General features: G+C 40.2%; 4 protein-coding genes across 12 annotated transcripts; 2 read left to right on the forward strand and 2 right to left on the reverse strand.

Moving 5' to 3' along the window:
• The first annotated feature begins 2116 nt into the window (after positions 1 to 2116).
• Positions 2117 to 11567, forward strand: Pu (GTP cyclohydrolase punch). Of its 2 annotated transcripts, none has more exons than XM_065488825.1 (4): positions 2117 to 2326; positions 7656 to 7865; positions 10323 to 10605; positions 10978 to 11567. In XM_065488825.1, exons 1-4 carry the CDS (start codon positions 2212 to 2214, stop codon positions 11105 to 11107), a joined length of 738 nt encoding a protein of 245 aa, XP_065344897.1. In that variant the 5' UTR covers positions 2117 to 2211; the 3' UTR covers positions 11108 to 11567. The 2 variants fall into 2 exon arrangements, with proteins under 2 accessions (XP_065344897.1, XP_065344896.1); XM_065488824.1 differs by lacking the exon at positions 2117 to 2326 and adding an exon at positions 6466 to 6658.
• On the reverse strand, positions 11549 to 15233 carry DNApol-eta (DNA polymerase eta). 2 transcript variants are annotated; one of them, XM_065488819.1, is made up of 7 exons: positions 15111 to 15233; positions 14744 to 14904; positions 14248 to 14570; positions 14016 to 14194; positions 13247 to 13660; positions 12297 to 12454; positions 11549 to 12234 (listed from the first exon to the last, which is right to left on the reverse strand). In XM_065488819.1, the coding sequence occupies exons 2-7, from the start codon at positions 14869 to 14871 to the stop codon at positions 11634 to 11636; spliced, it is 1803 nt and encodes a 600-aa protein (XP_065344891.1). In that variant the 5' UTR covers positions 14872 to 14904; positions 15111 to 15233; the 3' UTR covers positions 11549 to 11633. The 2 variants fall into 2 exon arrangements, with proteins under 2 accessions (XP_065344891.1, XP_065344893.1); XM_065488821.1 differs by lacking the exon at positions 15111 to 15233 and adding an exon at positions 15083 to 15102.
• A 78-nt stretch (positions 15234 to 15311) lies between these two features.
• hppy (MAP4K3-like protein hppy) lies at positions 15312 to 23292 on the forward strand. Of its 6 annotated transcripts, none has more exons than XM_065488805.1 (18): positions 15312 to 15552; positions 15608 to 15936; positions 15997 to 16210; positions 16942 to 17438; positions 17834 to 17941; positions 17999 to 18074; positions 18125 to 18323; positions 19049 to 19087; positions 19329 to 19370; positions 19624 to 19685; positions 19989 to 20299; positions 20358 to 20562; positions 21091 to 21356; positions 21447 to 21639; positions 21696 to 21779; positions 21839 to 21931; positions 21996 to 22122; positions 22177 to 23292. In XM_065488805.1, exons 2-18 carry the CDS (start codon positions 15817 to 15819, stop codon positions 22283 to 22285), a joined length of 2745 nt encoding a protein of 914 aa, XP_065344877.1. In that variant the 5' UTR covers positions 15312 to 15552; positions 15608 to 15816; the 3' UTR covers positions 22286 to 23292. The 6 variants fall into 6 exon arrangements, with proteins under 6 accessions (XP_065344877.1, XP_065344876.1, XP_065344878.1 ...); XM_065488804.1 differs by having other exon boundaries at positions 15655 to 15936; XM_065488806.1 differs by having other exon boundaries at positions 15655 to 15936; positions 18134 to 18323.
• Positions 23293 to 23815: 523 nt separating this feature from the next.
• On the reverse strand, positions 23816 to 25119 carry LOC135942615 (SREBP regulating gene protein). 2 transcript variants are annotated; one of them, XM_065488827.1, is made up of 5 exons: positions 24964 to 25119; positions 24624 to 24803; positions 24384 to 24543; positions 24169 to 24320; positions 23816 to 24104 (listed from the first exon to the last, which is right to left on the reverse strand). In XM_065488827.1, the coding sequence occupies exons 2-5, from the start codon at positions 24729 to 24731 to the stop codon at positions 23892 to 23894; spliced, it is 633 nt and encodes a 210-aa protein (XP_065344899.1). In that variant the 5' UTR covers positions 24732 to 24803; positions 24964 to 25119; the 3' UTR covers positions 23816 to 23891. The 2 variants fall into 2 exon arrangements, with proteins under 2 accessions (XP_065344899.1, XP_065344898.1); XM_065488826.1 differs by having other exon boundaries at positions 24615 to 24803; positions 24964 to 25118.
• Positions 25120 to 25139: the final 20 nt, after the last annotated feature.

Here is a 25139-nt window from a genome sequence, read left to right on the forward strand (position 1 = left end):
TTTTAAAATTGTTATATGAATATACAATTCAGTTAATTATGGTTAAACTTTTTAATATTTCGAATGTACTCAAGCTTCTTTTGTGTAAAGTTACTCTCAATATAAAAGCAAAGTATGCATTTTCAGTAAGTGGTTTTAAACATGTAAAGCACTTTTTGGGTTTGATTAAAACAATAAAAACTGACATTGCTAATTAACCACATCGACGTTATATTCGATCTCACCAAGTCAAGGCTTAATTTTATGGTGGCTGGCGCGCTGAGGACAAAAAAATCTTGCGTTTTTTTCTGCGACAATTATATAAGCACTGCTTGGCAAGGAAATGTGTCAATTTCCAGCTCAAGGGTCCGGACACGCTTGCTTTATTAATGACCCAGATTGATTTTGCCAATCAGTGAGAGTGTCAAAGTGATGCGACGTCCCAAATGATCTGCATAGGTGAAAGGGCTCTCGAGGAATCACAATGTGAGCGAATTCACACCCAAGGTAACACTTTGATGCCGTACGCGCGCGCACAAGGTTGCCCTCTGATAAATCTAGTTATTGTTTTGCCAATGCATAATTAGCCGTGAGTTTGAATTAGAGTGAGTGCCAAGAGAACACCAATAAAAAGCAGTTTTAATGAGGAATGAATGAATTGATCCGTAAGCTACTAATTTGGGTTAATAATGTAGAATGTTATGATACGATGAAGCAATTCGTTCTCAGCCCTGGCAAGACATTTTTTATTTGGTTCAAAATAATTAAAGTAACGCTGCGCAGAAATGTCATTTTTACCTTGGCTTGAAATAATATCTAAAAATTGGGAAAAAAACTAATATTTACCGGCTTCCGTTTTAATTTGCGAGCCAATCAAGCGGCGAGCACGGTCTCCCTATTGCGAAATCATGATTTATTTCACCAGATTGGAAATTCAGCTCATATTCATAATTCGTACAACGTTGGAAAGATCGCAACGAGAGGTATCGCCATCAAGTGGAAAATCATCGACAGTAAACAATTCAATTTTTCGAGACATTTGGCAGAATCTGAGATTTATGTATCTGTTGCTCTCGGTCCTGGTTTTATTATTGCATATTTTTAGAGATAAACTGTTGCTGCTACATTTTATAAACAATTGACTAATTTTAAAATCTTTTATAACATTAAATTTAATGATTTTAGGCTTATAAGGAACTTAAAGTGATGGTGCAGGAACTGGTATTTTTATTAAAGTTTGGGAATAATATTTATGGAAAAATTGCTGAAAAAGCTGGCCATAAATTAATGAATTTATTTCTAATCGTCGTTGCGAATGCTATTTTTAAAGAAACATTAATGTAATGTGTGTGTAACATTATCCACCTCATTCTATAGAGGGAAAAATATACATGAAAATGTATTTTACTTCAGCAAAAAAACCTATGAAACGAGGCCTAGAACGCACAGCTCTGACCATAAGTTAATTTAAGTTCATGCTAGTATTCCGCCCAATGTTTTAGAGTGCGATATAGAACTAATAGGGCAACACCTTCAGTAAATTTCGGCCAACAAGGTGTCCGCAATGTTTATTTCAAAAAATATATTATTGCTTATCATGAAACACCCAAAAAATTATTATAGTTATTCCTATAGCGCTAATTTTTCTAAGCTTCTAAAAGGAAAATTAACCCGTGACTATTTATGTAGCATCAATGACTTGAATGAGAATAAACAGCAACAATAATTAAAATGAATTGTGAAATCGATGCGATCAACACCTGCAAATCACGTGAATAGTAATTTTTCTTTAATATTCAACTTCCTTGAAAATCGGATCATTTCGAGCTGAGAACTGGTTCTTGAAGAAACGATTAAGTTGCAGAGGGGGTTGAGGGAAATAAATCAACTCGATAAATCAGTCCTGCGAGACCAGGCTGATCTTTTCTATAGTAAGTTACGTCCTGCAACCGGTTTCGAACCCAGTATGTGATAAATTTTATTGTTGCAGTCAAGCAAGTGCACGACTTTTCACGGCCTATGATATGAATGAACCGTAGAAAAATAGTTGGCTAAATTCGCGTGAATTTGTCGCCACGCTTTCGCGGTCGGCGCGGCGGCAGGTTATGCAGAACAAAGATGGCGCTTTCCGAAGGTCTCTCTAGGAAAAGCAAGGGTCCCGCGGTCTCTTGGGGTATAAAGTAAGTGCTAGTGGCCAAGTATTACTCTTTCTCCGTGTCTCTCGCTGCCAGCATGAAGGATTTGGTCGTTGTCGCCGCCGCACAGCCGACCTGCAGTGCCGCGCCGACCAAAAACGGAGTCTCCAAAGCAGCGGCGACACCGACGACCGACGAGGCTGCTAAGAACGGTACGTCGATTGTTTATCAAGCTTAATTATGAAAGAGATGGCAAAAAATCGTTTGGATTTATTGCGAATGAATACGTCAAAACGGGTTTGGCTGTTTGCTATTTTTTTTTTAAAGTTGAAAGGTTTCGATGCGCTGTCTTACGTGTCGTAAAACACATCCACTTCTGGTTCTCGTAATGTGACCTGCTGGCCACGTGAAGTTTCATTTCAATACTAGCCGTTCCCTGAGATAAAAATAGCTGTGGCAAAGTGAAAGGTACCTTATATTAGTTCTATTTTTGGCTCTTTTAGCAAAAACCAGTTGGGCTATACCGGTAAATTTTTATTTTTAAATGACACCAATGACGTAGGAACTGTTACACATTCTGACAATTGGAGTCGTGTGCAAAAAATGTAAAAAAAACTTCTCCTTTAACCTCTAAATTATATGACCAAAAAAGAAATTAAAACTAACTAAATGCGCTTCCATTCATGAGATTAGGTGTACATTTCGTGATTTTGAAAAATTGCTAAGTGAAATATCATACAAACGTTTTTTATGAGATAGTTTTTTACGATAGCTGTGAATTTTAGACAGAGTCGACTATATTCTTCTGAGTTTTTAATCGTCTTTGGAACGAACAAATAAGCACTATTCATGCCTCTTGAACAGCACTTATATAATTGTCTAAAATGCAGAAAATAACTATAAACGGTTTAATAGCGTGTAAATCGGTGTCCGAGTAAAGTACATAATTATGTTTCACGTCATGAAATTTTTCTTGCAATAATGTTTGGTGGAACTTTTGAACCAAAATTATTTAATATCGGGGGTTTAGTCAAATTTATATTGTTTCCCCATGTTAAAGGCCATTCTCTTTTATGACTTGAATTGCATATCAACATTTCTCTCCGTTCTTGAATTATTTCAATTTAAATTCTTAAAGACAGTTAAATTTTTTTAAACCGTCCTCTGTTATAAGAGGCCAATAAAATTATAAAAAACAAAAACCTGTCTGCGGCTACTCTCGTGACGGCAACCGATGCAGCGTAAATTACGATCATTTAAGCTGCAGCAGACCCTATAATTTATGAAATATGATATTTTCCAAACGCACGTACACACACACACAGCACTAACTTATATCAATGTGTTAGGGAAAGCGTCGCGGCAGCTTTTGCATAACATGGTACCTCGGCTGTTATATGTGATCACAAGCTGCGAGGCAGGGAATGTAGAGCAGCCGCGAAGGAAAAGAGTAATGTCAAAGTCGATTGCTCCTGCGCTCGTTGCACTGCCGACAGAATCCAAGGCTGCGTTCACGCGCGCGCCACAGATTCTTTTTAAATAATAATACTAAATCTTTTTCGCGACGCGCTGCAATAACCGCAATAACGAGATAATAAGCCGTCGCCTTCGATTCCTTCGTAAGGAGCCGACAGTCGACTCACCAGCCAAAATTAAACTTTAGAAATTCCACCTTTCAAACTTAATTTTAGGCGCTGCCATATAGGGCACCATAAAAAATACGAGCTCCTGGACAGCATTCCAGGCGTAGACCGATGAACCGAGAGAGTGAATAATGCAGTTAAGGCAGTCTGCTTCGGAGACGCTGCCGAGATTCAGAGTGTAGGCAAAGGCACGAGGTCTGGAAAAGCACGTGATATTGCTGCGCTGATTAATCTCTCGCACGCATCTTGTTCGCCTTCACGTCTTAGAGGAAAGCTTTCCCCGCAGTCGTTTTTGTAAATCGTCTAAATACTTTTCGCGTCCACAATTTACAGACGAAACAAAAGTTCAATTTTTATCTGACAGCATGGGAAATAGGACAATTAAGTCCACCGGAATCCTTCAAAACTATCGCGGGATTAAGATTAAAGCCGAGGAACTGGTTTCTGCCCAGAGAAGGTTTTTTCTTATTGCGAACCTGTTATGCGGCAGTTCTACTGGTTCAAGCTGGTGCAATTAAAGATGAATATTTAAATTACTCGCTAGTTCCATAAGAAAACTGTCGATACCATAGTACTTATAAACTGCTTATTAATCGTAAATTAACTCATATTTGCAGCATCGCAATGTTGAGTATTCTTCGTCGTGCAACAAAGTGGTAGCTGTTTCACTCACTTTGCCTTTTTAATCTGTACTTGAAGTGGATTGATACTTGTCAGCAATTAAAAATGGATTGTGTTGACCACAATTAACAGTCGATTAGTTTGACAAAACAATGAGCAAAAATAAAATTTGGATCGAGTAAAAGTTTTAGATTTTACAAAAAAATTCGTAATATTTAAAGTTGATCGACGCAGGGCGACAATTGAAAATTATTTTAATTGTTGGATGCAATAAGCAGATGATCAATAAATAATTTTCTCTTCAATTTGCAATAGTAAAAAAGGGCCTTGCTACAGTGATAATTCGAATTTCTCCAAACTCAAAAGCAATCTTGACCACATTTTCTTGACAGATTTCGATTCCTCTCGTCGAGATCTGTCCAACAGCGTATGTAACCTTTTAGGGAAACTCTTTGTTGTAAAATAAAATAAGATATCAAGTAAGGAGACGGTCCTCATCATTTGAAAAGCATGCTAACTTCACAGCCGCTTTACTAAAAAATATACAATAGGTCAATTTTGGCTTTAACTGAATCCTAAGCGGTGAGTTCATATATTTAACTAGGATTTTTCACAATTTTGTTTATTTAACGGGTTGTCAATGATTTTTCGTTTGATTTCCATGCTCTCCTCGCGATCTATCCAACGGTTTGCAAATTCGGAGTTAAAACTCGTGATTTTCAATAGGAAGACAGTGCTCGCCGCTTGATTAGCATGTGAAATTTCGAGAAAATTTTCCTTTGAGAGTAGGTATTGTAAAATCAATTAATAATATTGCAAGAACCTGAAATTACGTAACTGTTGTAATGAAGAAATTGCGTTGCAAGTATTTTTGCGTCCTGCCCACATTGCGCAATGAAGTAAATTATTACAACATAACTACTAACAATAATAAAGTTCATGTTTTACACTGTGAGATATTTAATGAATTATTTGGTAGACACTGAAAGTGACAACAGACGTAAAAAAATATGAATGGCACCGTTCTCGTTTTTGCTTTGCCATCCAGAGTCAAAGGAAATGATTGAAGTTAAATTGGTTTATCACCAGGGCTGAGAGTATCTCCCGGGGAGTTTCCCAAACTTACAGCGCAGTTTTTTTGCGGTATTTACCAGTTTTGTGCGGTTTTTTGCACCCCATGGTTATATTATTGAATAATATGGAGAGGGAATAGGTTTTTGTTTTTTGATGACTCGTGGACTTTTTGAGTTTTTAAATATTTTCAATCTAATTTTTCAAGAGCACCAAACATGCGGGAGAAACTATAGCTGCAAAAAACTTCTTATTACCCATGCCCAGAGCCCTGATTATCACAGAATTTACACTCAACGCAGTGAAATATTTTAAAGTGATTCCTGTGTGTGTGATTTTATGCTCTGTCCAGAGGAGGAGCAAATATTTTAACGGATGCTAAGAAAAATACTAAATAGAATAAGGAAAATAACATTTTAGATTTTTTTGCAATAAACAATGTTTATTTTTAGACATTTAAAGCAAGGATAAAAATAACATCGCACAATTTTAGCATACCCATTTATATTACGGCATCCTATTTCTGACTTTCTAAAGCTAGAAAAAAATAATGTTGATATCAAGGGAGCCTTAAATAACCTGATTTTGGCCAACTTGTGTGGCATAAGAATTTTTCATTAACGTTGTAGAGCAAGATAGGGTGCATGTTGCTGAATATAATCCTCCTCGCCAAATAAGGCAGTAAAACCTCCACAGGCTGAAAAGATTCAATTTATTAATCCGAGGAAGAAGATGCCAAACAGTCCACGCCAGCATGCACGTGACTCGACTGCTCTCATGTCGGCTCGTCGGGAGAGAGGATGATTACGTAAAAGGTAGTCCATGGAAACCGCAAATTTATTTTTTTACGTCTACACGAGACAGTAAAAAAATACACGACAGGACGAAAAAAATCGGGACCAACAGGTTGGCTGGAAAATGCGCGAGGAAAACGGTGGCGGCGTGGCTGGTGGTGAGCCAGTTGCTTCCCAGATCAGAGGAGGGGGAGCCGCAGCAGATAAATACAAGAGGTCGAGGCCCGACAGGCCAGTCCACACGACCCGTCCACCATGAGCACTTCCCACCAAAACGGCACGTCTGCACCGCAGGAGGTGGTCAAAGCACCCCGAGTGGCCGATCTTAGGACCGTTTCCTGGTCCGAGAGCCTGGACGAGAAGGAGCTGGACGTGCCCGGCACCCCCCGCGCGCCCCGCACCTCCACCACACCAGGTAGCACTTCCTGATTGTGAGACGAAGGATTGCCAGCTTCTACCACCTTGTTTTTAACTGCAGACCGTGTAAAAATATTTTCTTTGGTTAATATAGGGGGGCAAATAGTATTTTGGATATCTTGTACTATTTTATTTTAAATTTTCATTGTTAAAATAACATGTCATCATTTTATTTATATTAAGAATTGAACATTTTGCCATCTGATATATGTTCACAAAATTATTTTATTAAAATGCCACGTTTTTGGGATTTGACAATATAATTTTATCACCAGGAGCCCTAAAACATCCAGTTCAACGTCTAGGATAAAATTTAAGTCGTTTCTTCGACTTTGAAACACACTGTTTTTTATCCTTCACGCATTAACAGTGTCAGTGTTGATTGCTTGTGAGTAAAAAGTCCATTCACTTTGTTTTAAGAGAGGGGAGTAAACAGAGGTTAGTGAAAGAGACAAGTTATGATCTTTATGTTTAAAGAAGAAACCCTACCCTTGTGTGCATAAACGCACGGCTGATCACGTTCTCACCTGCTTCTTTTGTAATGGTGAGACGAGACACGTGTGTATCGCGTGAAAATTATTTTGAATCTAGGTTCACGCGGGTTTAGATGACAGAGAAGTCGGTGAAAATTTATTTTCAATTTCTACGAGCTGATTGATTGATAAGTGATTCATCAGAAGCAAACACCTTATCAGTGACAATTTATCATTGTAGTGCGATGATGAAGCTTCTTCACACACGACGGAAAATCAATAAAACACTATGCTGACGCGGACACTTTTTGTCAAAATAAAACATGTGTTGCTCAACTGCACTTTATAGATGTGCGGAGAATTTCATTATTCGTGACGCATTGCTAACCTTCACCTCCCAGTGGTCATTGGTCACCGAAAGTCAATATTTATCCGATCTCTTAAGCCATCTCTCTTTATTATGTTTCGCTTCCCGCCAGTGATGGCCGTTTGTTCGACTAATAATTTAATTAAATTCTACAGGCCATGAGCACTGCACTTTCCACCACGACATGGAGCTGGACCACCGGCCGCCGACCAGGGAGAGCCTCCTGCCCGACATGTCCCGCTCGTACCGCCTCCTACTGTCCAGTCTGGGCGAGGACCCTGACCGCCAGGGACTGCTGAAGACTCCGGAGCGTGCCGCCAAGGCCATGCTCTTCTTTACCAAAGGCTACGACCAGAGCCTGGAAGGTCAGTGTCCTTAACATAAAATTAATTTTATCTATTCATGACGGCTTGATAAATCGCAAGACAGGTTTCTCGCATTAGCGGGTTTTGATGGGCCATGGAAATGCTTTACAATTATTCAGGTTATTTATTTGACCCATTTCACGGATTTTAAAATGCACACGGCACCAAACATTCTACAACCGGCAGCTTTCGAAGGAGCACCTCTCATTAAAAAGCTAGTGGTTGGATTGATTTTTCTATTAAGTCGTTATTATGGTGACCGGCGAGTTTGAGGAAAGGAAAAACCTGTTTCGAAAAGGGAATTCTCGTCGGTCTCCTCTTTTTGTGTGCGACACACGAGTAGGAAATTGGTATAGTTACGCAACTGCCATGCCGTCATTCCAGCACCAGCACAACGTGACAAAACCAAAAGCGGGGGTTTACCAGGTGGAAGGAAAATTACTATCGCGCGCATCGATTCGTCGGCGAGCGAACGAGAGAACGATGGAAAATTGCACTCGGCAAAGGGAGGCGAAGACTTTTTTATATAACTCAGCAGCTACTCTCGGGGGAGTATAAAAAACGCGCGGCGGCATAAAATTCCCCGAGCTCTGCTGGAACTCATGAATGCTGCAACAAGTGCTGCGTCTGTTGCTGAAAGAAAATGGAGAAAGAAAATCCCCTCCGATTGTTTCAGGATAGAGAGAAAAACCCGAATCTCCAATTCAAGCCGTGGACCTTTCCCGTTTGGCGCGCGTGATGAATGAACGGCTCGTCTCTCCTTTAGCAGCCAGCACTTGGCGCGGGTTAAAGCTTTTCCCTGTCCCGTCGCCCACATCTTCTGCTCCACTAAACTAAAAGGAGCCGAGAGTGCTAACGGGCCTGCTCTATATATTATACTGCATAAGTTTACTCTCGGCTCTTGCTTTGGCGGGGAAAAGTTAGCCGGCTCACCCTCGTGTCAGTTGCAACAGGCTTCCTCTCATAGTTACTAAATTTCTGGTCGTGAAAAATTTTTAATTTTAAAGTAATTTTATGCTTATGGGGCAGTTCCAGATAAATGATATTGCAGGGTTTAGAGAGAGGCTGTGATCTAAAAAAGGGGAGTTTTAATCTTCAAGGGAAAACTATAAAATTTAAATGTTATGCTTCCAAATTTTCGGTTTATGTAAAATTTACTGAAAGCGTTCACTGAATAATTTTTATGAGTCTTATTTTCAAACAAACTTTTATGGAGAAAAAACGTCGTAACAAAATTTAATTTCAATTTCTCTCTGCCTCCATGTCAATATTTGATTTTGGGAAGGAGCAAAGAGTTAAAGCGGCAAACATCAATTTATTCTGCTGACGAAATCAGCCCTTGCCTTGAAAGTTGAGCAACAGTTTTCTGATTGACGGAGCGAATGATAGAGATCCAATTAATTGCGACGGGGAGATGAGAAAAATCGACGCACCAGCGCGGGCGTCATGAGGTACAGGACCCGATATTAACGCGTGTGTGTGTCGAGAGTCGAGAGGGTAATCACATTGCGCGACGGATGGATGATAAGTTGATTACAGGCGCGACCCGAGGGGTTGCCATAGCAGCAGCCACCCTTCTGCTCCCGTGCGCGACTTGTTGTTTTCTCAAAGGGCTGGAAACGTGTCACGGAGTGTTGGGCCCGATCTCAAAAGAGGCCGAGAAGTGGCTTCGTCGTCGTCGTCGCTCTTTTCTCTCGCCGGATCTCGAGCAATTTCCTCCTCACTTTTGCCTCTTCGCGCGCGAGTGCTGCTCTTTTAATTGGCGCTTTGTTCGGCTTCTCTACCTCTTGCACCGAGGACAAATTTTTGAGCAATATCGCTTACTCCATAGATTGAAAGTTCTGAAGTTTTGTGTGTACCGGAATTGCAATTTGGCAGTGCTAATCGATTTTTGAGTGTCGAATTTAATATTGAGGAGCCAAATCACTTGGTGAGAAATTCGACACGACGTGCCGAAAATCGGCAGAGACGTAAAAACCGTTACTCTAGCGGTTTTTGGTCTACCTACTAGCAAAAATGGGTCTACATAATTCGACCTTTGAGAATCGATTGACACTGTACAAAATGGAATTTGTCTTTGCCAAAATGAAAAAATGTTAGTGGTTATGCAACCTGCCGGACACGAATGAAATAAATTCCGTAAAATACCGTTTTGTGCTTTCTCTGTGCGGGTTTTTATTATTCTTATTACAGAGAAACTTAAGAAATATCCTTTCTCCTGTGCGTCATTGGGAGTGGAAACGTCTCTGCAGTCAAAAATATATTATGCTGCTCTCTAGATTTATTAAAATTACTCCGCTGACGACAGGCCAATTTTCAAAAAGGTTTTCCCCTCTTTCCTTGCTCCTTGCACGAGAGCTGCATAATGGCTTCCTGGACAGAACCTGATTGATTTATGCCAAATAAAATATTATCACTTTCTCCGAGACTAATTAACACCAAATTTATAATTTACAGAGGTGCTGAACGACGCCGTTTTCGACGAGGACCACGACGAGATGGTGGTGGTCAAGGACATCGAAATGTTCTCCATGTGCGAACACCACCTGGTGCCCTTCTACGGCAAGGTGTCGATCGGATACCTGCCCAAGAAGAAAATCCTCGGCCTGAGCAAGCTGGCGCGCATCGTGGAAATCTTCAGTCGCCGGCTGCAGGTGCAGGAGCGGCTCACCAAGCAAATCGCCATCGCGGTCACCAAAGCAGTGGACCCTGCAGGGGTGGCGGTCGTCGTTGAAGGAGTGTAAGTTTCTCTCAATGCCCCCGCCAGTCTCATTTTTTTGCGGCCCATTAATGCACGTGAGAAATTATAAATAAATATTCATGCGGCGCGCAGATGAGATAGAGAAAACTGGTTCGGTGCACAGCACGCTTTCTTTTTCACGACCTTCAGTCTCATCTCGATTTACACAATTGTGTGCGTGCATTCTGATCGAGTATAGTTATTAATTAATGCAACCGCATTTAACGGTAGCGATATTTTCAACTGTCTGAAGAGAGTAAAATCTCCGCTCACAATGCCTCGCTTTTTTGCCATCCCAAGGGAAAATAATCTGTTGGGTCAACATGTGAGCAGATTAAGTGCAGTATAAATATTGATTTTGGTTTCTTGCAGGCACATGTGCATGGTGATGCGTGGAGTGCAGAAGATCAACAGTAAGACGGTGACCAGCACCATGCTCGGCGTCTTCAGAGATGACCCCAAAACTCGCGAGGAGTTCCTCAACCTCGTCCATTCCAAATAGTATCTCGGGCATTCCCTTCAACGCAAGCATTCTCTCTGTTAAAGTAGTTCGCTTGACCCACGACCGTTTACATTCCAGTTGAATTATGTGGGACCACAATGAGTACCTTTTGTTTTCAGAGCACGCTAGATAATTTGTCTCTACCACAACGAATAATTTGTATGGTGCTCTTTTTGCTTTCATGCCTTTTTGTGTTTTTACATTTTATATATTTAGTTTAGAACCGCCAAAATGATATTTATTTCATAATAGTAATGAAACAGAATGTGACTTTGAGAATATATATTTATGAAATGTTTACGTGGCTGCAGCCTTGCGTACCATTCAAAATTAATTTTGATACAAAAATAAAACTTAAAACTGTGTTATTCAAAGTTGCTACGATAGAGCTTACCAATTGTTGATGATTGGGACTTACTCATGACAATAAAACATCAATACTCCAAATATTCATAAATAAGTGAAATTATTATTCAATATATGGTTTAAAAAATCACATTAATACAAACAGTCAAAATGATTACACCTACTTTTTGTTGAAAAAGGACTGAATGCTTCTAATTTTTTTGGCATCTCCACCGGCACTTTGGTTTTTCGACTTTGTATACTTTCTCTTTTTTGGCAAAGCTGAAGTGGAAGGCTGAGGCGGAATGGCAGGTGTTACAGACTGGTTGAGCTCTTTGTGCAGTTCCTGGGCAACATGGTGATCAAGGTGCTCACTCATGTCCAAAATTTTGACACTTTTCCCACACTGTGGACACGGAGCTTCAGCTTCTTCCTCGTCTTGACACCGCTTATCCTTCTCATCATCCTTGTCACTGTCACTCTTGACAGGCTCTTTTTCATCCTCATCAGTTTCAACTGACATCTGCGGATCTGCTACTCTTTCGTCGTTCTTTTCAGGCTCTTTTTTCTTTAGGTTTCGCAGGAAAAAGGACATAGGTCCAGTCTTGATTAGTGGTGCTTCCTGTTTAACTTCAGGCACTGGTGGGTCTGACACAATCGTTTCGTTCACTTTCGTTTCGGATGCATTGGATGGCTTGAAGAATTTGGCGATGGAATTCGCTTTGTTTCGCTCTTCGGTGAATTTTCCAACGCTCAAACCAAGGAACTGAATCGGCACTTTCCTAATTAAAATAATATTCATGATTAATTATTTATGAAAATACAAGTTAGAATGTTTTCTTACACTTTGTTATTCTCTATCGAAATTGATTTGCAAAGCAAAATCATAGCATCTCTTGCAAGGCACGGTTGGTCAAAATGCGACAGAAATCCAGTTTTAGAATTGCTGGAACCAACTTCCACGCTCCATTGAACCACCAAATTTCGTGGCCTCCGACAATTCTATAGAATAAAATATTTAACTTAATCATGTATAGAGCCATTTTTTTCTACAGTGAGCGAAATAAATTGACTTTTAACGTTCACATTACGATTGGAAAATAAAAAAGAATTAACTATATCCACTCTGCTCTATGTTAATAGACATCTGACAGAATGGCTAGTCACTAGCAATTTAAAATCTTATTTAAATATTGTCACTTAAAACGATTTTTCTGCTTAAACCAACAATAAAAGGAATAAGTTCCAATTTATTTTTGTGATTTTTGGCTTTAAAAATTTTTTGAGCCAAAAACACCTGTAAACAACTTCTTTTTGAACCAAATAAATATTTAATTGTGTTGAAAAATGGCGTTAAAAAAACAATAACGCAACAAGAAGAAAAAAATCTTTTTTTTTTAAATTTGTGTATAGAAAAATAATTAGTGCCCCGAAAACCATCTTGAGCGTTAATAGTTTTTTTTAATTCGCAATTCAAATTATCTAATTACGTATCTCATACTCATTTAGCATTAAAAAGTTAATAAGACGCAAATAAATAAAATAACTACTATTGAAAATTCCTAGCCGACGAAAAGTCACGGGTCAAAGGACAAAATTTACCCTTTGTAATGGCAAAATTGTATTCAGAAAATATTAAAATTTTTCTAAGACTATATAAATTACTAACCCATGCCTTATTTAAAAATTAAAACAGCGTAAATATTTCAAATAAATGCAAAAGAAAAATACAGTATTTTCAAGACTTTCAGGTGTGAATTTCATTTTGTCAGTCTTGAAAATATCTCATCATACCTCCTCGTAGTCTTTGTCAAGCCGTGCGCACACTTCAACAGCCAGCTCCTGAATCCAGTGATCGAGTTCCTGTTTAGTCTTGAGTGCAGTCTTGCCTGGAAAGCGTTTGCAGCAGCCTATGGACTTGGGGATCAGCCTCGCCTCTACCTCTTCATTGTCGATTCCCCTGGCTATGTTGTACAACCACTGGCCGTTTCTCTGCTCGAATTTCTGGCACAGCTCCGCCTCAGAAAATTTTTCCAACTCGCTCATGTAATTAATGCCGAGCTTTTCCATCAGAGTGTCCCCTAATTTGCCTCCCAAGAGACGCACTTTCTTCACGGGAAGAGTTTCGTAGAGGAACGGCACTTTTGATATGGGAAGCACCGTCTGCTGATTTGGCTTGTGCATCCCGCACACCAGCTTACTCAATATCTAAAATTTTTATCTTTATTGGAAATGTGCTAATCCGATTCTCGAATTATTTCTGTTTGAACCATCAAATGAGATTTAATCATTTTGAAACTCAATTACTTTTGCACAACCAGCCAATCGATAATTTTAGCTGAATGTCTCAATAACTAAGTTAATTTTAACGATTTCCATGCGCTTTGCCACGCCATATATTTTTTATATTCAAGAGAATCACGCCCCTTTAAGTGGAAAAGTAACATGCAGCTTTTCACTGATGGCACTTCGTGGCAAATTAAATGAACTTTTGAACGTTTAGAAACCGATTTTTCACTGAATATTCATTATAATTGAGGTTAATTATATGTTGCGATTTTACCTTATTATGAGCAATCCCTGCTGAACAAGTAAATCCAGTTTGCGTGAAGATTGCTCTTCTCATCTCCTCGACCATCTTGGCTGCAACGACCAGTCTATAATCATGATCATCCTCTGACGAGGCATCACTTTTCCTCAGCCATTCCTGAACGGCCTCACTCCTCCCTTCTTCTTTATTTTCTGAAAATTAAGTTTAAATAGCATACATTTTGTTTGGAATCTTTCTCCAGTACCTAGTTGCGACTCAAAACCGACAACATGTGTCGAAGGCAAGTGATCTGCAGAGACTTGAGTTTCTCCACCGATTCTTTTGTCAACTGCTTCTGTCAAGTCTAAAAATGCCTCATCAACACTCGCTCTTTGGACGGCACAGTTGAACTGGCAAATCACATTGATAACTTCTTTCCCAGCTTCCCGATATCTTGAGGTGTCTGCTTTATCGTTAATGGACGGAACGTGAACCAAATTTATTTCAGGACACTTTTCTTTAGCTTCATCGCCTCTCATGTGTCTGGTAACTCCACAGGCTCGAGCTTCATAATTCACAGCAATGATCCTGATAAGATAAAAATATTAAATTTGGTAAAATTAGTGTTGGTTAAAATGGAAGGAATTGTCATGCCCGGCTTTCAAGAAATTACAATACTGTTAAAATTCTGCAATTTTAACAAATAAGATTTGTTAAAAAAAATCAATGTAGCTAAAATTAATTTTAATTTGCCAATTTACCCTCCTCCTCTCCATTTGTTATATTGGACCACAGCTACAGGTTTCCCCTTCAGCTCAGGGTTGATCCTCTGCTCGACTTGGCAGAAGAAGCAGTCCATATCCACAAGGGCAACAATCCGCTCACGCATGTTGCTAGCCTTTTTTCAGGATTTGAATCAGATCTGGAAAATTGTAAAATGTTACGCATTTAGAAGTTTAACTTATGTATATAATTGAGGTAAAGAGGGTAAAGAGATGATACACATTTCAACAGCTGATAAAAATAATAAAGGAAAAAATTTTACATTTTTAACTAAGCATATCATACATATTTATATGACAATGAATGGAAATATTTACGAAATTGAACAAATATTAAAATCTTTACCCACTGACAGCCAAATCAAGCAGTGACACGCTATTCTTTGCTTTATTAAGTCTGCTGTTAGGTCCATTCATTCGACGTCCATCCACATCTGAGGGGCTGTCAATAACATAACTTCGTCCCACCAGATGTTTCTGTGAGTCAATATTCGCGCCGCTCACTGCCAAGGAGCTTCGAAGCTTCTCGTGTAGTGCCAATGGTGGAGCACACGCACACGCCCTTTCTCGCTCATACATTATCTCCCTTCCGTTGAATACTTATTTTTTACTCCGCTGGCTCCGCTGCCCAGTTTCCAGCGTATGCAAGTGTCCAGCCGAAATAGACATCAAGCTCAACAAAATTAGTTAGTCGGAGCAGATTGAACTTTTTCTGTTGCTGTCCAAGGGAACGTCGCTACTTTTCCTGAGCAGAATCATCTGTCCGAGCGAACTGCGGAGATTGACAGGTGTGTGTTTACATTCGTCCCAGAATTTCCCAGTTAACATATATTGGGCAAGCAGTGATTTTCTTCACCGGGAGTGATTCACGGTTCGACCTGAATTTGCAGGAGTGATTGGACGACACACGTCTGTGCGCGGACGATGGTGCGATCGAAACTCTGACAACCCCCAAGTCACCACCGTTGGAAGCAGGAAATCAAACTTATATTATTTTGCGATGTGAGTTAAATTGAAAGGGAACAGCAGAAAATACCAAAAAATTTAGCGCTATGGCTCACGGGGGAGGCGCCAACAGCGTCTTGTCCTCGGACATCAGCCGCAGAAACCCGCAGGACGAGTACGAGCTGATTCAACGGATTGGAAGTGGCACGTACGGAGACGTCTACAAGGCATAAACAATTTGTTTTGTTTGCAGAGCACAAATAAACACATACTCTGTGTACTTGTAGGCAAAGCGAATTAACATGCATGAGTTCGCCGCAATCAAAGTGATCAAGCTGGAGCCAGGCGACGATTTTGGCATCATCCAGCAGGAGATATTGATGATGAAGGACTGCAGACATCCAAACGTTATTGCCTACTACGGCAGCTACCTCAGGAAGGACAAGTTGTGGATCTGCATGGAGTTTTGCGGAGGGGGTTCTCTTCAAGACATTTACCACAGTAATTTTGATTAATAATTAAATTAGAAGAGGGTGAATCCACAAGAGATTTGATATGGTCTGCAATTTTTAAATTTTTGTTTTAGCATCATTGATTTTTAGTTATGTTGTTAGGGTGGTAGATAGGTATCAAATTAACCAAGTTTGCTTAAAGAATTTGAAGTAAATCAGTACAAAATCTGGAGAAACTTGCCTCTTGATATTTATAGAAATGATAATGGTACTTAAAAGAATATTAAACTCTGTGACAAAAGATGCCCAGTTAGACAGTCAAACCTCAAAAAAGTTTTTCACTTGAATAGTGATAAAATTTAAATTGTACAATCGGCCGCCAATTTTGACCTTGGGATCATTCTGGGGGTCACCCATCAAGCGAGAAAAAAACCATCAACAGGTGAGAAATCGAACTTTGGCGTCAGGGTAGCTCTTGAGCGATCGATATAATTAAATAAATATTACATAATGATACGCAATTCACCGTCTTTGACAGGCTTTGAATTGATTCAATCTGCAAAATTTGCTCACTGTTGGATTAGTCAAGTGTTTTTTTCAGAATATGTGCTGTTCGACCCTTTAAAAGCCATCAGGCACTCACAATAAACACCGTGATGTGACCATAATGTCGTTCCTGGGCTTCTTAAAAATTAGAATGGTGCTAAAAATAAATAAAAATTGCAGACCACATGATGTCTCTTGCGGAAATACCCAGTTATATTTATATAATTTTACTAGTCACTGGTCCTCTGAGCGAGCTGCAAATCGCATACATGTGCAAGGAAACTCTGCACGGGCTATCGTACCTGCATGCCATGTGCAAAATGCACCGAGACATCAAGGGGGCCAACATCCTGCTCACTGAGTCAGGTGACGTCAAGCTGGCCGACTTCGGCGTGTCCGCGCAAATCACAGCCACAATCAACAAACGAAAGTCTTTCATTGGCACTCCCTACTGGATGGCGCCTGAGGTGGCAGCTGTCGAGCGGAAGGGAGGCTACAACCACCTGTGTGACATCTGGGCCGTCGGCATCACAGCCATTGAGCTGGCAGAGCTGCAGCCACCGATGTTTGATCTTCACCCGATGAGAGCGCTCTTCCTCATGTCCAAGAGCGGTTTCAAACCGCCAACTCTAAAAGACAAGGACAAGTGGAGTCCGATCTTCCACAATTTCGTGAAGACAGCACTGACCAAAAATCCAAAGAAAAGACCAACGGCTGAACGCCTGTTGCTGGTGAGTTGATAATTCAGTGTATAAATGCTGAAAATATTTTTTATCTTTACCTTAAAGGCAAACTAAAAATTTGGGAGGGTTTAAATGTTAATAAAGTTGCGTTAAAATTTCTGAGTAAATTGGCTCAAAATTTTGGATGCTTATCAAGCGGCGAGATGTGTTTTCTCATTGTAAAATCACGATTTATTTCATAATTAAGGGAATTTTCCTCATAATTTACGCACCGTTGGGTAGATCGTTACAAGTGGAAATTGAACTGTTACTCAATCATTGATATTACTATAAACTTCCGCTTCTCCTTATCATTCCTTATATTTCTTAAAATAATATTGTGTATGTTGTTTTCCCCAATATTTGTTGTTCAAGTGAATTAAATAATTTATTATGATTTTCAGCATCCATTTTTTGGCGGAGACCTGACTAAACGGCTGGCGCTGGAGCTCCTCCAGAGGGTCAGCAACCCACCTCACATGTTCTCAGAGCTGGATTTGGATGATGAAGGGGTTAGTTGAATGTTGTCTCCAACCCAACTCTGACTGATCCCATTTTTCGAATTCTAGGCTGTGTCAAATGTTCCACAAAGAATTTCGTCAAGGACGGCAGTAACAGTACAACAAAGAGATATCGAGCAAGGCAGTAAGAGACTAAAAATCATGCAACTAGCCGATTTTGAAATTATCACGAAGGTGTTGCAGACCAAATACAAGCGCTGAGCACGCCGTCGCCACCGCCGCCACTTCCCACGACTTCTCCTCCTGTGATGCACCCGTCAGAGGTGACAAGGCCGTGGGACATCCTCAACATCAGCACCCCGCCCGTCAGCCACACCTGTGAGGTCCACAACGACTGGTTGCACAGTAGCATTCTCGACGAGCGCAATGAAAAGTGAGTGTGTTTGCTCATAAATATTATAGGAAACAGCCAACCATTCCGTTCAAGGAAAATAGGGGTTGTCTTCACAGGGAAGAGAATATAACCACTTGGATCTGAACAAATATATTATGCTATTGTGTTTGACAATCTAATCAGCTCACAAGGGAACTCTGGGTACGTTTCACTCTGAGATGTAAATCTTTTGCCTCAAACGTGTAGACTTCAGCTATTTTTAATTTTTTTGTTGGGGTACTACAGAAGTGTCATAACAACTTAATTTGCCGTAAAAATACGTTTCCTGAAAATTAGGGTGAAAATTGGGATAATAGGTCTCTCGGTGATAAATCAAATCCTGGGTTGCCCTCTAGAGCGATCGATTCGCATGTGTGGACACTTAACCACCGCCTGACAGGCTATATATTGGTTTGATTTGCAAGATTAGCACACTGTTGGAGTGGCCAAGTCAAGAACTTAAAGAATACGTGCAATTTGACCCTTTGGGTGCTCAGGAAAAACCCTGATGTGCCCAAAATCTCGTTCCTGAGCGCATATCACAAAATTGAGAGAAAAACAATTAATTGCATATCAGAGTGGATAGAACGAAAGGTTCCCTTTCCAGCATTTTGCTGCTTGTCAAGTTATTTGTCTGAAAATGTCTGTCGTTTTCGCTTTTGTCGCTCTATTGAATTAACCCTGTTTCCATGAAGCTTTTGTCTCAATTAATATTGCTCTTGCAGGAGTTTACTCCAATACATAGACGAGGAGCTGGTACTCAGGTAACTGCGTTTTCCGTTTTCGCTTTGTGCACTGTTTATTTGAGTGATAACAGGGACAGATTTAGTAAATCTTAAGTGGTATTTTGAGCTTCTCATCATCTAATTCAAGTTTGAAACCATAATTTTAGTTGGCAGCTCTAACTTTTTTGGGACTCAATGATTGTAAAAATTGCACTCGCAAGAAAGAATTTTCGCTTCTCTTGAGAATCTTTACCAAACGAGTTTTGTCTGTCTCCTTTAGGGGAAGCACGGCCACTTTGCAGGCTGGCAGATATTCTCAGCAGTAAGTTGGAATTTCACAGTTTCCAGTGTGTTTTGTATTGTCCTGACATAGCACCAAATCGTGTAGCACTAATGTTGCCTCTGTAGGTCTCATTTGGTCCTTCTAACTTTTGCACTCTGAGCAACCTTAACTTTTTTCAGCACAGTCAAAAAATATAGTTGCATGAGCTGCTAATTAGGTTTTGCCAGTGGTCAGCTTTGGTTTTAACTTTTTTCGCTCAAACGGTTGCTTCACTTTATGTTTATATTTTCAGCGCAACTCTGCTTGCTGGAGAACCTTGTGATTCATCTAGTCAAGGCGAAAAGTCATCAATAGGTGAGTTAAGAGTTGTACATGCTAAAATTTATACAACGCGACAAGAAAATATTGCTGCTTAAGACAAAGACGCTGTATCACAGTAAAAATCCGTTAAAATTAATTTGCAGATTATCCTTAGTTTTCACTAACCAAAAATATACATATCAAGCATGCTTCTATTAGAAATCAAGGCCCTTTAATTTTGTTTATCATTGGATTTTTAAAAGCTCAATATTCATACCTGAAAGCCAAAACAACTCTGTTTTTAGTTATGAACAATAATATTTAAAAATAAAATTTTTTGATATTTTGCATTCACAGCGTCAGGTAATAGGAGACACAGTGCTTGCGGTGGAAACCTGGATGAGGAGGACCACCTGGACCCTACCGCCATGCCAGGCTTCAGCATTCAAGGCCCGAGGCAACGCTCGATGAGCGACAGTTTCGGCATGTCCAACAACGGCGACGTCAACGGCTCACGCGAGGCTGAAAACGAGGCTGGCGACATTATGCCCAACACGCCGCCGATCCCTCCCACACGGCGCAACAGACGCAGACATACGCCACCCAGAACGGTTACAAACGGACTCCCACCTACGCCGAAGGTCCACATGGGCGCCTGTTTCTCAAAGGTCTGCGTCTTAGTACTTTTGTCGAGATCTTTCTTACTCAAAATTTTTTTATTTAAAGGTGTTCAATGGCTGCCCACTGCACATACACTGCACCGCTAGCTGGATTCACCCAGAAACGCGCGACCAGCACATTTTGTTCGGCGCAGAAGAGGGAATTTACATTCTGAATCTGACAGAACTGCACGACGCTGCCATTGACCAGATCTACCCGCGCAGGACAATCTGGGTTCACGTCATCAAGGACGTGCTCATGTCGCTTTCAGGTTTGTCGTCTGCTTATTTCATTTTGGACAGTTGCAATCGAATCCTGAAGGTTGATTTAGGTTAGACAGCTCAGTTAAACATTCAACACAAAAATTGAAACCCGATACTTTGGCGTTTTTTGGTTTGAACATAATGTAATGAAAGTCGCAAACCAATTAGAAAAGGGAGCGGTTATCTGATTTGCACTGGCCTAACAAAAAGATCAAAATAGAAACGCCACAGCAACGAGGCAAGTCAGCCCGCAGCTAGACTTTTCGCCTGACTTGCTTCCGCTGGCGGTCGCAGTGACGCTGCTGACTCGATCTTCGACCAGCGCTGCGTCCAATCAGAGAACTGATAGGCCACTGGCGTTCATGACATGATTGTGTCAAATTTTGCTAGTTTTTGGAAAAAAATAACTAAAGTAATTTTTTACGTATCTGACGATTTTCCTATTGAATTGTCGACCGAGTGATTCAGCTGCTTAAACTTATTCTATCCCCAGGAATGTATTTTAGCACTGTTGAAACGTTTTTATATTTATGCAGGCAAGACGCCACAGCTCTATAGGCACGACTTGCTATCCCTCACGTCGAAGCAGTCACGCCGCTTCTCGCTTACGCGAATCCCAGAGAGGCTGGTGCCGCGCAAGTTCGCGCTCACCACCAAAGTGCCTGACACGAGGGGCTGTGTGCGTTGCTGCGTCGGACGCAACCCTTACAACGGCTACAAGTACTTATGCGGAGCAATACCTTCATCGGGCATCTTCCTTATGCAGTGGTATGATCCACTCAACAAATTTATGCTTCTTAAGGTGAGATTTTTGAGTTCGTTATATTATATGTTTGCATAGGAATCATTGGCACTGTCTAAAATGAATTAACACATTATTTTAACTTTGCAGCATTTTGAGTGTAATCTGCCAATGCCACTCAACGTTTTTGAAATCATAATCACTCCTGAGCTTGAATACCCAATGGTTTGTGTCAATGTGCGGCAGTCCTATAATTCTGACGGACTCAAGCTGGACTTGATCAACATGAATACAGGCGCCAGTTGGTTCCATTCTGATGAAATGGAAGACATGGATGGCACAGGTATTTTATTAAGCTTCATCTGTGTATTAAATTTAAAAAAAACTCGCATTTTGCAGCGACCGTGATTCCACGACGGGAGAATCTCGGTGCCGTTAGTGTCCACCAAATGGACGGTGATAGCATTATTGTTTGTTATGAAGGTATGGCGTGGATTGTACGGGTTTTTATTACCAGTTATTGGTTATTTTATTTCTTGCAGGAAAAGTTAAAGTTGTGACCCCCCAAGGAAAACTGAGAGTCAGCAAGAAACTTGTCTCAGAGCTCAACTTCAATTTCAAAATCGACTCAATCGGTGTGTTTGAGTTTAACTAAAATAAAATAACTAAGCTTCATAACCTCATTTAATGCATTTTCAGTCTGTCTGCCAGATAGCGTGCTGGCATTCCACAACCACGGCATGACCGGGAGGAGTTTTAAGAATGGCGACATCACCCAGGAAATCATTGACCAAAGTCGGAGGTACCGGCTAGTGGGATCAGACAAGTAAGCATTAATATAACCTGACGGAGCCCACCTAATCATAACCGAACGCATCAGGGTTGTTGTGCTTGAGAGCCAAAGAGTGCAACCGCTGACGAGAGAGGGAACATTGACTGACGAAGGCAAAGACCTGCACATCCTGGCCGGCCACGAGGCCAGCTACTGAATGCTGGACATCACGCAAGGATTTGATGAAGCAATTTGCCAAGAAATGTGATGAACTTGTCGCCCCCGACATGATGTTAAATTAATTCATTCACGGCTCTTGACGAGAAACACGCCAAAGGGCTGGCAACACATGCAGCCATTTTATCTTCACTCACTTCCTTTTTTATTGTATATTATTTGATCGCACAACTCATGCTCAATACTAAAACTACCTAGTGCCAAGTATTCTCTTCGTTTCACGCCACCCCATAATCAACCATCCGCTGGTTTAGACACCCAGTGATATACCCACTGCTCAACGTACGGTTAGTTATATTGATTGTGTCGTTGCATTTTCTGTTCTGTCCGATGCATGTCTCGAAACGTGTTTCCCCCCAGAGAGAATATTGTTCAACCTGCATGCTTGTAAATAATTATTACACTGTTCTTGCTACATACTAGACTTGTGTACAAGACAAATACAACATTATTAAAGAAAATATAATATATATCACAATAGCGTGTTAAGGAAAAGATTTTACGCGAAAATATTGCATTGTGCCCACTGTTAGAGCCACGCGGATTCGACGCGTGCGTAATTCCCAAAGCAAAGCAGGTTCGTTTCCTGATAAAGACTCCGCCGTTTTCACTACTTTCTTGTTATATCATTCCCGATGGTTAATATTAAGTCGTATACACGAATACTTCGATTTCCTGATATTACTTGATGCGATCAGGAGAGGTCAACAGGCATTTAAAATAGCTTTGGACGCTCTTGCCCTGCATGCGAGTCCTGATTTTGTGTGAGCTAACTATTTCTTTTATAAGATTGGTTCCCGGTTGCATTTATTAAACACGTAAGACCTTCACACAAAATAAATCCAATTTTTACAAACGAAAGCCTGATGCATCTCTCTGAAGTACTTGATCTGTTTCAAGTAGCACATCACTGCAGTATCGTTGCATATCTAGTCTAGCTGTTTTAAGTCCCAATTATGGCTAATAAATACATCAATGAGCTGGTAATCGCTTCTTTCATTTCACCTACATAAAATAATCATTCCATCGTTTTTCATCTTTGCCAATTGCCGGCTTTTACAGGAAAGGTCCATGACCAGTTGTCACCGGACATTTCCTAAAAGCATTTCAATTTTGCTTATGTATCACTTAAATTATATGTTTGACCGTGCCAATCAATTCTTAAGGGTACACAATTAGATTGGACAAATGGACAGCCAAATCACATGGACGACACTTTGATACAACGTGCTGAAAATGTAAAAACTAAACGTCGCCTTTTTTATGGTTTCCAAACCAATCAAAAATAAAATTCCAGCGCTACTTGCATTATTAAATTAAAGATTTTTTAAAACAACGTTAATATCGCTTAAGCCGCTTAGTGAGGAAAGTTTTGCTCATATTTTGGTCCGTTTCTAGCTTCAACTTGATTAAATATTTGTCTTCAGGCAAAATTGGAATTTAATGGAAACCGGCGGATAATTAATCTGGTTTAAAAACGGCTTTCTGAATTGAGGAATACAATACACTGTTTTCCATGAATTCATTTTATTGACTTGAAATGAGGAGTAATGTTATTTCTACAAAATTTTAAAAAGATGATGACTTCACGAAGCGTTAGCACCGGGCGGCTCTGCTGCCGGAGGCATGTCTCCGTAGCAGTGCTTGGCCCGAGGGTCTCGATAAGAGTTCTCGTGTTGCACACTCTGCGAACTGGTCCTGCACTTGGCCAGACACAACTCAAAGTGGTCCGTCACTGAAGCGAAAAGCACATTCATAGTCTCAGACGCTTTGCCCAACACCAACTGAAGAACATTTTTCTGGAAATTAAATGAACACCAAATCAAGTGCCATTTTGTTAGTGATAAGAATTTTAATAATCACTTTATCTGGGTGTAAGCAGCACGAAATGCAATGCTCATATATGCTGCAGCAGTGGTTTTCTTTGCACGTTTCACACGAATATCGTTTTGTTGTTTCAAGATTTGTATCACAGCAACCAGAGAGTAAAACGTTTTCTCTAAGGCAGATATATCCTAGTCAAAAATAATTAAAACGATTAAAACAATGTCTTTGGAAAATAACTAATAAAAATTTACCTCGATCATCTACTATCAAGACTTTTCCTTGAACGGAGTTCCTGCAGGTAGTAACTTTTAAGCTCGTCGAGTTCACCTCTTCCCCCCCTGAAGAGTGCCAGACGAAGGGCTGGCTTCTAGTTTTGACCACAGCATCGTAGTCCTCTACCAGACTGCTGCCCTGGATTATTATTATAATTTATAATTCAAATTCGTTTGAAAAGAAACAATAAAAAATAGGTAAGGATTTACCTGGCTTACAAAGCTAAAAATGCAGTAGGTTAGGGACAGCCCGAAAATCACGCCCAGAACTAGTTTCCGTCGAAAGAATCTTACGATGTAAGATTTCCACATGTCCAACTTGTCCATCGTTTACGTAAAACTGAGGTGGTTACTTTATCTTGAAAACAGTCATATTCGCTTTAAACGACACATGACAACCTGAAAATTAAGAAAGCGCAGACAAAAAAATTAAGATTCGACCGATTTACATATTATTCAAGACGACGTTCTCTCATAATAATACCAAAAATATTTAAATTAAAATTTACTCAAAATTATTGATAATTATTAAACGCATTTAAGAAGCTGCCAAATTCACCTCTAAATTGGTCCAGAAGGACAGGAATCCTGAGAATTCTCAGAAAAGATTGCGACTTCTGTTTGTGTTTACATGCATCCCAGTCGCGACTCGCGAGTTCAAATGCGTTTCACAACAGCATTGGAGCATTGGCGCAGGCTCATCCTCGGCGCATAGCACGGATTGTCGACCCTCCT

Source organism: Cloeon dipterum, chromosome 4 (genome assembly GCF_949628265.1).
Source record: "Cloeon dipterum chromosome 4, ieCloDipt1.1, whole genome shotgun sequence".
NCBI classification, from domain to species: domain Eukaryota; kingdom Metazoa; phylum Arthropoda; class Insecta; order Ephemeroptera; family Baetidae; genus Cloeon; species Cloeon dipterum.